This window comes from Ceratotherium simum, unplaced genomic scaffold, assembly GCF_057802395.1.
Source record: "Ceratotherium simum simum isolate JZ-2026a unplaced genomic scaffold, ASM5780239v1 HiC_scaffold_43, whole genome shotgun sequence".
Classification (NCBI taxonomy): Eukaryota; Metazoa; Chordata; class Mammalia; order Perissodactyla; family Rhinocerotidae; genus Ceratotherium; species Ceratotherium simum.
In genome coordinates, this window is record NW_028261259.1 from 259,927 (window position 1) to 272,615 (window position 12,689).

Sequence of the window (12,689 nt, forward strand, 5' to 3'; positions counted from 1 at the left end):
GAAGTGGAATTGCTAGATCATGTGGTAGTTCTGTGTTTAATTTTTTGAGAAACCACTGTACTGTTTTCCACAACAGCTGCACCATTTTGCATTCCTACCAGCAAAGCATGAGAGTTCCCATTTCTCCACATCCTTGCCAGCACTTGTTATTTTCTGTTTTCTGTTTTTTTAAATACCCATCCTAATGGGTGTAAAGTGGTTTTGATTTTCATTACCCTAATGACTAATTAGGGTGTATTTTCATGCACTTGTTGGCCATTTGTACATCTTCTTTGGAGAAATGTCTATTTATATCCTTTGCCCATTTTTTAATTGGACTGTTTATTTTTTTGATGTTGAGTTGTAGGATGTGTGTGTATTTTTAACATAAGTGGTGAGAGACTGTATAAACCATTCTGCACTTTGGCTTTTTCACTTATCAATCTATCTTTGTGATTAATATTTATTAGTACATAAAGAGCTTCCTCATTTCATTGTATGAGTGAATCATAATATATTGAGTTAATCTCCCATTGATAAATACTTAGGTTGTTTCTAGGATTTTGCTATAATAGTCCGTGTTACAGACAATATTTTAGTATGCATGCTATTTTGCAAAAGTGAGAATTTTCCTCTAAGGTAAATTCTTTTTTTTGGTGAGGAAGATCAGCCCCGAGCTTACATTCATGCCAATCCCCCTCTTTTTGCTGAGGAAGACTGGCCCTGAGCTAACATCCGTGCCCATCTTCCTCCACTTTATATGGGACGCTGCCACAGCATGGCCTGACAAGTGGTGCATCGGTGCACGCCCAGGATCTGAACCCAGGCCACCAGCAGTGGAGTGTGCGCACTTAACTGCTATGCCACGGGGCCGGCCCCAAGGGTAAATTCTGGAAAATATATGAAAATGCATGAATATTTTTGGTAGGTGTTGTTATCTTGACAATATATTCTCTGAATTATATAAGCGTGCCTGTTTCCCCACTTCTTCTTAAAGTTTAATTATCCACCTTTAGAATTTTTGCTAATCTGATATGTGAAAATAGAAACTGAGTGTTAAATTTTCGTTTCTCTAATTGTGGACATCTTTTTGCACGTCTAAAAGTGATTTGTAGGGCCAACCTGGTGGCATAGCGGTTAAGTGCGTGCACTCTGCTGCGGTGGCCCAGGGTTCGGATCCTGGGCACTCACCGATGCACCAGACCATGCTGTGGCAGCACCCCATATAAAGTAGAGGAAGATGGGCACGATGTTAGCCCAGGGCCAGTCTTCCTCAGCAAAAAGAGGAAGATTGGCAGATGTTAGCTCAGGGCTGATCTTCCTCACAAAAAAAATAATAAATAAACGTGATTTGTATTTCCTTTTGTTTGAATTGGCAGTCCATGACCTTTCCCCATTTTTTCCATTGAATTATTTATCTTTTTTATAGTAAAGATCTTAGCCTTCGTCTGAAATGTATGCCGTCTATCTTTTGACTATTTTTACTTTCTGGCATTCAGAAATTTAAAAAAATAGTCAAATTACACACCTTCTGAGTATGGATTTAATTTTTGGAAACAAACAAAAGTCATTAGAGTAGTTTTAATAGAATAAATTTTAGTTACCCTAAATAAAAGCTGGTTTGGTAAAAAATAAAAAACACATTCCACAAGGAATGCCTCTAAAGTAAAGAAGCAATTTTTCCATGTAGTTGATAAATTTAATTTGAAAGTCACTCAAATCTTACTGACAAACAAATCTAGTTTTTTGTAATCAATTTTCTTTCATCTTTGACCTTAATAAAATAAAAGTACACTCAAAGTCACTAGAGTCAGTTGCTGGCTCTTTCATTGATTTTTTATGTGCGACCCTCTTATTTCATTTTCCTTATATGAAATTCAAATAACAATACCTGCACCACTTAAACCACAAGAGTATTAAGATATCAAATGAAAAAATATGAATGAATTTTAAAAAGTATATAAGGTCAGATCAACTTATATATTTTTAAACACTCATTTTAATCAATTCCAGAACAGATTGATACTCAAGAATTTGGTGAGCTAGGATGTTGTAGGGTCCAATCCTGGAATGAAAGTGCTGGTCTTTCCCCTTCCCCAACCACACCTGTCTGTGCCAGTCCTAGGCTTCAGTGCCTCTGCAGAGTGACCTTATTAGTTTTCCAGACTATTCTGTGTCTACTTTGTACCTGCCTCATCTCCAGGGGATTTTCCCTCACATTTCCTTGTTCTTCATGTCTAGGCAAACATGTTGCGCTGCAGCAGCCCAGGTCTCCTCTTGCTCATACAGCCTCTCTCACTGCTTGCATCTCAGCTCAGCAGGAGTAGCCGGGACACAAGTCACCCAGCATTCATCTGTTCACTGATAAGGAGACTTGAGTTTCTTAAGCAATTGGCAAGAATTGTGAGTATATTAGGTCTTGTCTAAAATTCAGTAAGAAGTAGGTAAAAAGAACCTTTCTGCAGTGGATTAAAAGTGACTCTTCTTAAGAGGACTGGAGGTATCATATATATTACATCTACCTCTTTGCATTTAATATTATTTTTGAAGAGAAGTTAATACAACGTTTTACAATTCATTTTTATCAGGTAGTAAAAAGTGTGAGTAGTGTGGAGAAATTGCATGGACAGTTTCCCCAAACAATTATTATCTGAGAAAGCTTGAGGGTACTCAGAGAGCTTTTGAAGAACTACATAGGTAAATGGGTCTGCATTTGTGGAATGGAAAAACATATTATAAAAGAAGAATAGGATTGATGGCCCCACAGACCCACTGATAGGGAGTGAATCATAAAAACCAGCGTTTATTCATACAATGTTAGTTCACACTTATGAATGAAGTGATGAACTAAGACTTGGATAAATTTCAAAAACAATGTTGAGTTTTAAAAATTACAAAAAGAAGCAAACATTATGATACCACGTATGTAACTTTTAAACATACAAAATGATAGTGTTTATTGTTTATGAATAAAAAGACATGCATGGGAATGATAAACATCCTCAGAATAGTGGTTGCATCTGAAGATGGAGGGAGAAGGGATGGAGAATAGGACTTGAGCTGTTTCTGCCATGTTTTATTGTTAGGGAAAAAAATCTGAAGCAAATGTGGCAAAATGTTAATGTCTGTTAAATCTTGGTATTGGATATAATGGCTGTCTATAATATTTTTCCTGTACTTCTCTCTGAAATATTTCACAATTACACATAAAAATAAATATATATATTTTTAAAAAATTTTTTGTGTGTGAGGAAGATTAACCCTGACTTAACATCCGATGCCAATCCTCCTCTTTTTTTTTGCTGAGAAAGATTGGCCGTGGGCTAACGTCTGTGCCCATCTTCCTCTACTTTACATGGGATGCCACCACAACATGGCTTGACAAGCGGTGCATCTGTGCACCTGGGATCTGAACCTGTGAACCCTGGGCCACCACAGCGGAGCACATGCACTTTACCACTGTGCCACCAGGCTGGCCCCTAAAAATAAATATTTTTTTAAAAGTGGTTTACACCTTGTCTTTTCACCATCTCACTTTCCAGTTGCTTTGTAAAAAATTGGTTTTCTTGTAATAGCCCTTTTGATGAACTATAATTAATGAATAACTTAAAGAAAGCTTTAAAACATCACCCCAAATTCTACCTCCTGAAATAATAATTATTGCTGTTAGAGAACTATCATTCTACACCTTTTTATCCAGGTGTAATAGGATAAATGGATAGAAGGAGGGGGAGTTAATGAGAAAGGAAGAAGGAGGAAAGGAAAGGAAGGAAAAAGAAAGAAATGATGGGAGAAACAACTCTAGACTGTCCTCTCCACCGGGCAGGGGTGTGTCTGTTTTGCTCACGGCTGCAACTGAGCACCTAGACCTGTGCTCAGCACCTAGCAAGTGCCCAGTAAATGTTTATTAAATGAATGAAGGAAGAGACAATCCTATCAAAATAACATCACAATAACCATTCTTTTTAAAAATAAAAAGTATTAATTTAATTTTACTTGAATGTAACAAAAGAAAAAAATTAATTTAAACTGAAGACATTGTGTAATCTCAAATGTTTGTTGGCCATGGGAGACATTATTTATTTTAAATTCAGAAAAGATCATGAGAAAAACATTAAGAGGTTGTAGTTATGTGTGTGTGTGTTTTATTTTTTATTTTATTTTTTTGTGTGTGTGAGGAAGATCAGGCCTGAGCTAACATCCATGCCAATCCTCCTCTTTTTGCTGAGGAAGACCGGCTCTGAGCTAACATCTATTGCCAATCCTCCTCCTTTTTTTTTCCCCCCAAAGCCCCAGTAGATAGTTGTATGTCATAGTTGCACATCCTTCTAGTTGCTGTATGTGGGACGTGGCCTCAGCATGGCCGGAGAAGCAGTGAGTTGGTGCGTGCCCAGGATCCGAACTCAGGCCGCCAGTAGCGGAGCGCACGCACTTAACCGCCAAGCCACGGGGCCGGCCTATTTCAACTGCCTATTTCAAATACAGAAAGTGTCAGTTGACTCCCTGCTGTAGAAGAGGAGGACATTAGTGCTTTTAAAATTCCTCCCAATTTTTCTCCCTCAATCCTCGAATTTATCTTAGGTATATTATTATTTTTACATTGACAAGGTAGAATATTTATACTTAGTTTAGGATTCATGCAATTTTTTAGTATATTTTTCCTATATTTGAATGTAATTCTGTTAACCACCATTTCCTTCTCCATCCTTGAATTCTTTATTTTGATTTATTTCTGTTGTCTGGATTATCTTGTCAATTTTATTTTCATTAAAGTGCTCATGGGTATTTTCCCTGAGTTCTTTCATATTTAAAATGTTTGAATACTTTGTACTTGAATGATATCTTATAAATTTATATCATCATTTTTAATGGCTGCAAGGTGTTCCAAAGTATGACCATACCATAATTTAACATGTCTCCTAATTTTGGAAATTTGGGTTGTTTAATATGCTACTATTGTGTCAGGGCTAAAATTATTAATGTGGAATTTTTCAAAGGCTTTATCCCTTTCCTCAACTGCCAAAAAATCAATCCTGTAGGCCCAAGTTCTTTTCTCTTACCTTTTCCTAAAGAGGAAGAACTTTTTTTTATTGTTGGGAGATAGGTTCTCTCAATCTACATGATTAAATTCTGAGAGTAGGATAGTAGGGGGATAAATAAGAAACTGTAATAGTGTGGGTGTATGTATCCCCCCCCAAATTTCATATGTTGAAATCCTAACTCCCAGTCTGAGAGTATTAGGAGGTGGAGCATTTGGTGGGTGGTTAGGTCATGAGGGAGGAGACCTCGTGGTTGGGATTAGTGTCCATATAAAAGAGACCAGAGAGCTGGCTCATCCCTTCTGCCATGTGAGGTTATGGTGAAAAGACAGCTGTCTAGGAAGTGGATTTGATACCAAACCAAGTGGGCTCACCTCCTGGTGAGTTAAGTAAGACTCTACACCAGTGGAGTTTGTCTCACAAAGTAAAGTGTATTTGCAGCAATAGGAGGCCATGAGGAATCATTTCCAAAGTCAAGGCATCCCCGAACAAAGGGAAGCAGGAACTTTTATTTGGTTGGGATATTCAAAAGGGAGAGGTGGGTACACTGCAGATTATGGTAGTGAGGCTTAATCTCCTCTAGAAGAGATCTTCTCTTGTAGGGAGGCTTGGTTAGCTTCAGGGTGGCTACTGGTTGTCTCCTTAGCATAACAACAGTTAAATGCTTCCAAACCCACCTTTGAGTTCCTCAGGGCACTAGTCAGTGACAGATTCTCACCAGACACCAAGTCTGCCTGCACCATGATCTTGATCTTCCAGCCTCCAGAACTGTGAGAAATAAATGTTTGTTGTTTATAAGCACTCAGTTCGTGGTATTTTGTTATAGCAGCTTGAACAGATAAAGACACAAACCCACTCTGACTGAGACTGGAAGATTTGTTAAAGATGTTAAAGGGGGAAGTAAGATTTGAGAGAAAGCAATGGATCTTAGTTACAGGATCTGAAGGGAATATTCAAGAAAGCGGATTAAAATTAAAAAAACAATAGTTTTTGAATAGATAATATAGTCACATGGTTAAAAATTCAGAGAAAAAAGTATAGAGAAAAGTCCTTCTAACCCTCTTCAGCCAGCCATCCAGAACGCCTCCAAAGCACTAGCAACTAAAATACTAATTTCTAGAGATCACTCCAAAAATATTGTATGCATATACAAGAAAATACATTTATATTACTTTGTTACCCCCTTTTTTTACTCAAACAGTTGCATACTTTCATAGTATGGTTCTGTTGCCATAGGATGGGATCAAACCTTGATGAAGTTCATTTTTATGGCTTCTCAGTAGCACTCAGGAGTCTGGAATGGATGTAACTTTCCAGTTCAATCTTAGTCTAAGTGCATAAATGTCCTAAATTTGAGTATACTGGAGGGCATCCCAAAGGGTATGGGCCCTAGGTATCCCAGTAAACTCTGTCCCAGGCTTTGTGAATGGGAGTTGATTAATAGGATGGCATTGTGGTAGAAGAATGACACTTGGATTCAGGCCACCCTGTTCAGGGCACTTAATTGGCTGTTGTGATAAAGAAGACCCTTTCTGTATTCTATATCTTTGAAGGCCAACTTTGGTTGACTCTGGATTATAGGCATCTGTCTGTTGTACTTATTATATTGTCTACATGAGGTACAAATTTTGCTGTATAGCTACAAAAATTGGGAGCCAGAGGCTGAGGATTGGTGGTCTCAGGGAGTGTACTTCCTGGGCCTCTGGGCATATAATTCCTGTGGCCTCTGGGTGTGTACCCTCTGGGGCTTCCAGGTTCATAATCCTGCAGCCTCAACCTGATCTCATTAACACAGGAAATAAAATACTGGATTCACTTGAAAAGTGGCAGCCCTATTAAATGTGGAAGACTTCATGCAAATGCATAACAGAGAACAGCTTACAGCAGTATCTTCATTAGCTTTGAACAATAGAGGGGACACAAACCATAAAGAAATTAATGTGTGCTCAGATGGCTGCAGGCGTGTTTGGAAATCTAGCTCCTTTCAACATTGGTTGCTCTCTGCCAGGTTGCATGGGACCAAATAATCTTTAAATTTTCTCAGTTGATGCAAGTTATTTGGAAATAACTGATATAAGGAGTGATTATTCCTTATATGCATAAGGAATAAGCAAAAAACTTACCACAGTGGCATTTAAGTTTCTCAGAGCACTGGAATGACATTTGTTGCCATTAAGGGGATATAGGACTCTTGTATTTCAACAGTCACCCTGTGACTCCACCTCAGCTCTACTAGTCTAACATGCTGGTGACTCTCTTACTTCTATTCTCTGTCTTCCAGATTCTTCCTCCTACTTTGCTACCAGCTAATTTAATCTCCACTATGTGTCTCCTACCCCTTTGCTTCTACTTACTCATGGGCTTCTGAAATCATATGGTTCTGCTTACTGCTTTCTCTCTCTCTTTCAATCTGTTATTCCCCTTCTGTCTCTCTTTCATTTACATTCCTCTTTGTATGTCTTCCTTTAAAACTCCCAAGGAAGAAAAAAGAAAGGTCTGCTTTGCTCACTTGTCAATATTGAGTAGAGTGTTTTTGTTGAGCAGATCTCATATGATAGACAACTTCATAGGCCTTTCTCTTATAGACCTATAGATATCGTTTTTTGGTTATGTAGCCATCTCTGGTTAAAGCAGCTGTGCCTAGGGAGGAAGATCAAATGGTACAGAGCATAACAACTTAGACGTTAAGAAACTCTCAGAAGGACTGTGGATTTGACAGGTACCTTAATACCTATATGGTACAGGTAACCTCAAATCCTGATGAGATTTTAGAAGGCTAATCGGCCATTCCAACCCAGTTTCTAGGCCAGCAGTTGGAACTTTACGACAGACTCACTGGTTTCTGACCACTCACTCCCTTCCCTGGTAGTGCTAGTGATTCATGTCATGGTGGCGGACTATGGTCGAGATTGGGTAGTCTAATTCTATTGCCTCTCTTCCTGAGCACATAGCTAAACTATAATTCCCAGCCTCCCTTGCAGATATAGGGAGGCTGGGGATTATGGTCTAGGTAGACTATCTGACTGAGTTTTGGCCAATACAATGTAGGTGGAGTGATGTGTGCCATTCCTAGGCCTGATCCATAAAAACCTCCCATGTGTGATCCTTCAGGCTTTTTTCCCTTCTGCCCTGATACATACAAACAAAGTGACATTGGAAATGATGTGTTGAAAATAATGGAATCACGAGACGGAAGGAGCTGGGTCCCTGAATGATTTTTTTGGGGGAAATCCACCCCATTGATCAGGAAAATTTATTATGGATTAATATAAGCCACCTCCATGACTGTGATATTAAGCCACTGGATGTTGGAGTTTGTTATAGCAGTGACCATTGTCCTCACAGAGTAGCATTATTGAGTTTTCTCCACAGGACCCCAAGGAAGGGTTTGGGGCCCTAGATATCATAGTAAGCTATGTCCTAGGCTAAAGTTGGTTGAAAGGGTAGCCTGTTCAGAGAGGGCTGGTGAGGTCTAGAGGAAGAACTATCATTGTTTTGCTACTTCTCTCAAGCATGACTTGAATAATGTGTCCCTTTAAGACTTCCTCCTCAAATCACAAACTATGGATTTCAGATACATTTGTGTTACATAAGAAAGTCCAAGAGTTGTTTGAAATGCCCCAAATCTATTTGGGGGTGAAGAAGGGCTGTAGGGGTTAGTAACTAGTGGTTCCACCCTGTACACAGAGCAAGTAACTCCATCTTCACCATAGTCAATTGTAGCAATGGAATTCAATGTTCTATATATTTTAGATAGAAGGAGTGACAGAAACTTCATCCATTCCATTTACAGAGATAGTAAGGCAAGATATCTGAATCTGTTCTTTCCCTGGGGAGAAATGAGAAAGACAGGACTGGTATAGGTGCTATTCAAGTGGCTATGAAAGGGAGAAGATTTGGTTACATTAGTAGGGTTCCCAGCAACATAGGAATTCATTATTTTCATCTTTGAAGGACTCAGAATCAAATGTTGAGTGGTGCCACTGTGCAATGCAGTCATGAAACCAGGCCAGAAGCCAGGCTGTAAGTGCAGTGATTCAAGAAAGCTTTTGGTTAATTTAAAGGCATAGGAGCGACACCAGCTCCTAACCCATAGCCTTCTTCTATTTCATTTTTTGAATTACGGAGAAGTGACACTCAAATGTCTATTTTTTTTGAGAACTACTGAGGCATTTTGTAATAGTTTCCAGCCTTCCACTAAGAGGTCATTTTAAGCCATCTTTGCTCACCTAACTCTAAGAGTATTTATGTTTTTAACTGAAAGCTTATATTTTTTGTTTCTCCTAAGTTATAAACTTGTTGAAGACCAAATGTATTTAATATTTGGGTTCTGTAATGCATACCACATTGTCTTTTTTCTCTATACAGTGTCAATAATATGAGCAGAAGGTTTGTAACTAGTTGTGTGGATTTATTAGGAAATGAATGTGTAAAGGTGGGCTAGGGGCCATTCAGTGAATGATCTTGTTTGCTGCCCCAAGGAGCCTGGATTTTGTTATATAGGCAATACAAATCCATAAATGCAAAGAAGTGGTAAGGCTAGATTTGGATTTTTTGAAAGAAAACTCTAGCTATAGGATGGTAGATAGGTTGGCACATGGACCAGAGCAGTGGTTCCTAGTTCTGGATGCACATTAAAATCACCTGGGGGTGGGGGGCCAGCCCAGAGGCAGAGTGGTAGAGTGCATGCGTTCCGCTTCGGCGGGCCTGGGGTTCACCAGTTTGGATTCTGGGTGGGGACCTGTGCACCACACACCAAGCCATGCTGAGGTGGCATCCCACATACAGCAACTAGAAGGATGTACAACTATGACATACAACTATCTACGGAGGCTTTGGGGAGAAAAAAGAAGGAAGATTGGCAACAGATGTTAGCTCAGGGCCAATCTTCCTCAAAAAAAACAAAATCACCTGAGGAGTTCCTAAAACACACATAGACACACAGACAAGTATGAGCAAAGACTGTAACAAGGACTTGAAGAACAAGCTTTAATGGCACAAAATCTGACAGTAGCAGATATAAACAAGAAAATAGAGCAAGAGGAATTCCCATTCTTTTTTTTTTTTTTTTGTGAGGAAGATCAGCACTGAGCTAACATCCATGCCAATCCTCCTCTTTTTGCTGAGGAAAACTGGTCCTGAGGTAACATCCGTGCCCATCTTCCTCCACTTTATATGGGCCGCCACCACAGCACGGCCTGACAAGTGGTGCATCGGTGCAGGCCTGGGATCCAAACCCGGGTCGCCAACAGCGGAGCATGCACACTTAACCACTATGCCAAGGGGCCGGCCCAGGAATTCCCATTCTGCTCAAAGGCATCTTAATGAGAGCTTGGGAAAAAATTTGGATAACAGTATGTCTGTGTGTGGACTTACAGAGCTGCCTCACAAGCCCAGACAGGCCAGGACTGCATGCAGAAGAGCAGCATAGAGCTGGTTCTGAAAGGTCTCCAACCTAAAGAGACCACGTGACTCTCCCAAACCTCCAACCTAAAGCCAGGCAGAAACAAGGATGTCTGCACAAGGGCAGGCATGGATAGCATAAGTGCCTTAGCCACAACCTCACAGGTAAAATCCCTTTTGATAACTAAGCTTTCCTTGTCATTCACCCTGATCTCTGTATTCTGCTGAGGTATCCTCTCCCTGAGGCAATGAACATGGAACGCCCTAGCTACCTAGGTGGAGGGAAGAATACAAAGAATTATGGATGGAAAGGCCTCCATTGTTATTCCAAAACATCCCACTACACAAATGTCTTCCATATAAAACAAAAAACAACAACCAAAAAACTTCTACTCGATAAAGCCCCCACAGCTAGTGTCTTTCTCTTCATAGCTAAGAATCTTAATAAGAAAAGGAGTTTGCTTTTACTGATAACTTTTCACTCTGTTCATTCTTCAACATGCAATTTGTAATTTGACTTCTATCTCCCAACCCCATTTCCATTCAAACTGTTTTTCCTGAGGTCATTAGTTGTCTCTTCCCTTGTGTTCCATGATATCACCTTTTGTTTTTACCCAACATCTCTGACTCTTCCTTCTCAGCTCCTTTTGTGGACAACTATCTTTCTATTTGGCTTATTAATGTCCACCAGAGTTTTATCTCTATCCCTCTTGTCATTTTACTTCCTTTCCTGGGAAATCTCATCCATACCCAAATCTGGAGCTCAACCTAGACATTTTTTTTTTCTTTTTTTGTGAGGAAGATCAGCCCTGAGCTAACATCCATGCTAATCCTCCTCTTTTTGCTGAGGAAGACTGGCTATGAGCTAACATCTATTGCCAATCCTCCTCCTTTCTTTCCCCCAAAGCCCAAGTAGATAGTTGTATGTCATAGTTGCACATCCTTCTAGTTGCTGTATGTGGGACGTGGCCTCAGCATGGCTGGAGAAGCGGTGCATTGGTGTACGCCTGGGATCCGAACTGGGGCCGCCAGTAGTGGAGCGCATGCACTTAACCGCTAAGTCACGGGGCCAGCCCTAGAAAAATTTCTTGAAGTCCATTAAATAAACAACTCTGTTGTCAAAGGGGAAATTTTATGACAATGAAATTGAAAACTTATAGAGAATAGCAATAATGGAAATTGAGATATAAAAATGGAAATGACATCAGAATCTAGGAGATACAACCAAATCAAAACATTAAATGTCTATATCAAGAAAAATAAAAGCATAAAAAAATGAATAGAACATCCAACTCAAAACTTTAGGGAGAAAAGGTAAACTGAGAGAAAGCAGAAAGGAAGAATTAGTGAAGATAAAAACAGAATTAATGGGGCTGGAAATAGGGAAACAGTAGGAACTAATAAAATGAAGAACTGGTTCTTTGTAAAAGATTTAAAAAGATAAACCACTGGCAATTTTTTTTTTGAGAAAGCACAATTACACAAATGACTTGGGACAATAACCGTCAAAACAGAACTCTATACAAGCAAATTTGAAAATCTAGCTGAAAAAGTCAACTTTCTAGTAGAATGTAATTTGTCAAAACTGATCCCAGCCTTGTGTACCTGGATTTGAAGACTTAGTATTGTTAAGATGGCAGTACTCCCCAAATTGATCAATGAATTCAACACAATTCCTATCAAAATTCCAGCTGCCTTTTTCTTTCAACAGTTGACAAGCTGATCCTAAAATACATATGGAATTGTGGGAGACCTAGAATAGCCAAAAAAAATCTTGAAAAGAAGAACAAATTTGGCCTTATACTTCCCAATTTCAAAATTTACTACAAAGCTATAGTAATCAAGACTCTGTGATACAAGCATAATGTCATAGGGCTAGACATATGGACCAGTGAAATAGAGTTGAGTGTCTAGAAATAAACCCTTACATTTATGGTCAGTTGATCTTCAACAGAGTTGGCAAATCAATTCAATGGAGAAAGACTAGTCTTTGCAACAAATGGTGCTGGGACAACTGGACATCCACATGCAAATGAATGAAGTTGGACTCCTGCCACATACCATACACAAAAATTGACTCAAAATTGATAAAAAACCTAAATGTAAAAGCTAAAACAATAAAACTCTTAGAAGAAAACGTAGGTGTAAATCTTTGTCACCTTGAATTGGGCAGTGGTTTGTTAGACATGACACCTAAATCACAAGCAACCCAAGGAAAAAAATAGATAAATTAGACTTCATCAAAATTAAAAACTTTTGTGCTTCAAG

At 39.1% G+C, this 12,689-nt stretch overlaps 1 protein-coding gene across 4 annotated transcripts in view; it reads left to right on the plus strand.

Moving 5' to 3' along the window:
* The window catches only part of DRC8 (dynein regulatory complex subunit 8), a 131,536-nt gene that overhangs the window by 74,375 nt on the left and 44,472 nt on the right, over nucleotides 1-12,689 (plus strand). For 2 of the 4 annotated variants that reach the window (XM_087428149.1, XM_087428151.1), the window contains exon 3: nucleotides 2,221-2,382. The exons of the other annotated variants lie outside the window; for them this stretch is intronic. In XM_087428149.1, the coding sequence (XP_087284275.1) occupies nucleotides 2,221-2,382 (162 nt within the window). The remainder of the gene's footprint in view (nucleotides 1-2,220; nucleotides 2,383-12,689) is intronic. 4 annotated transcript variants of the gene reach the window in all.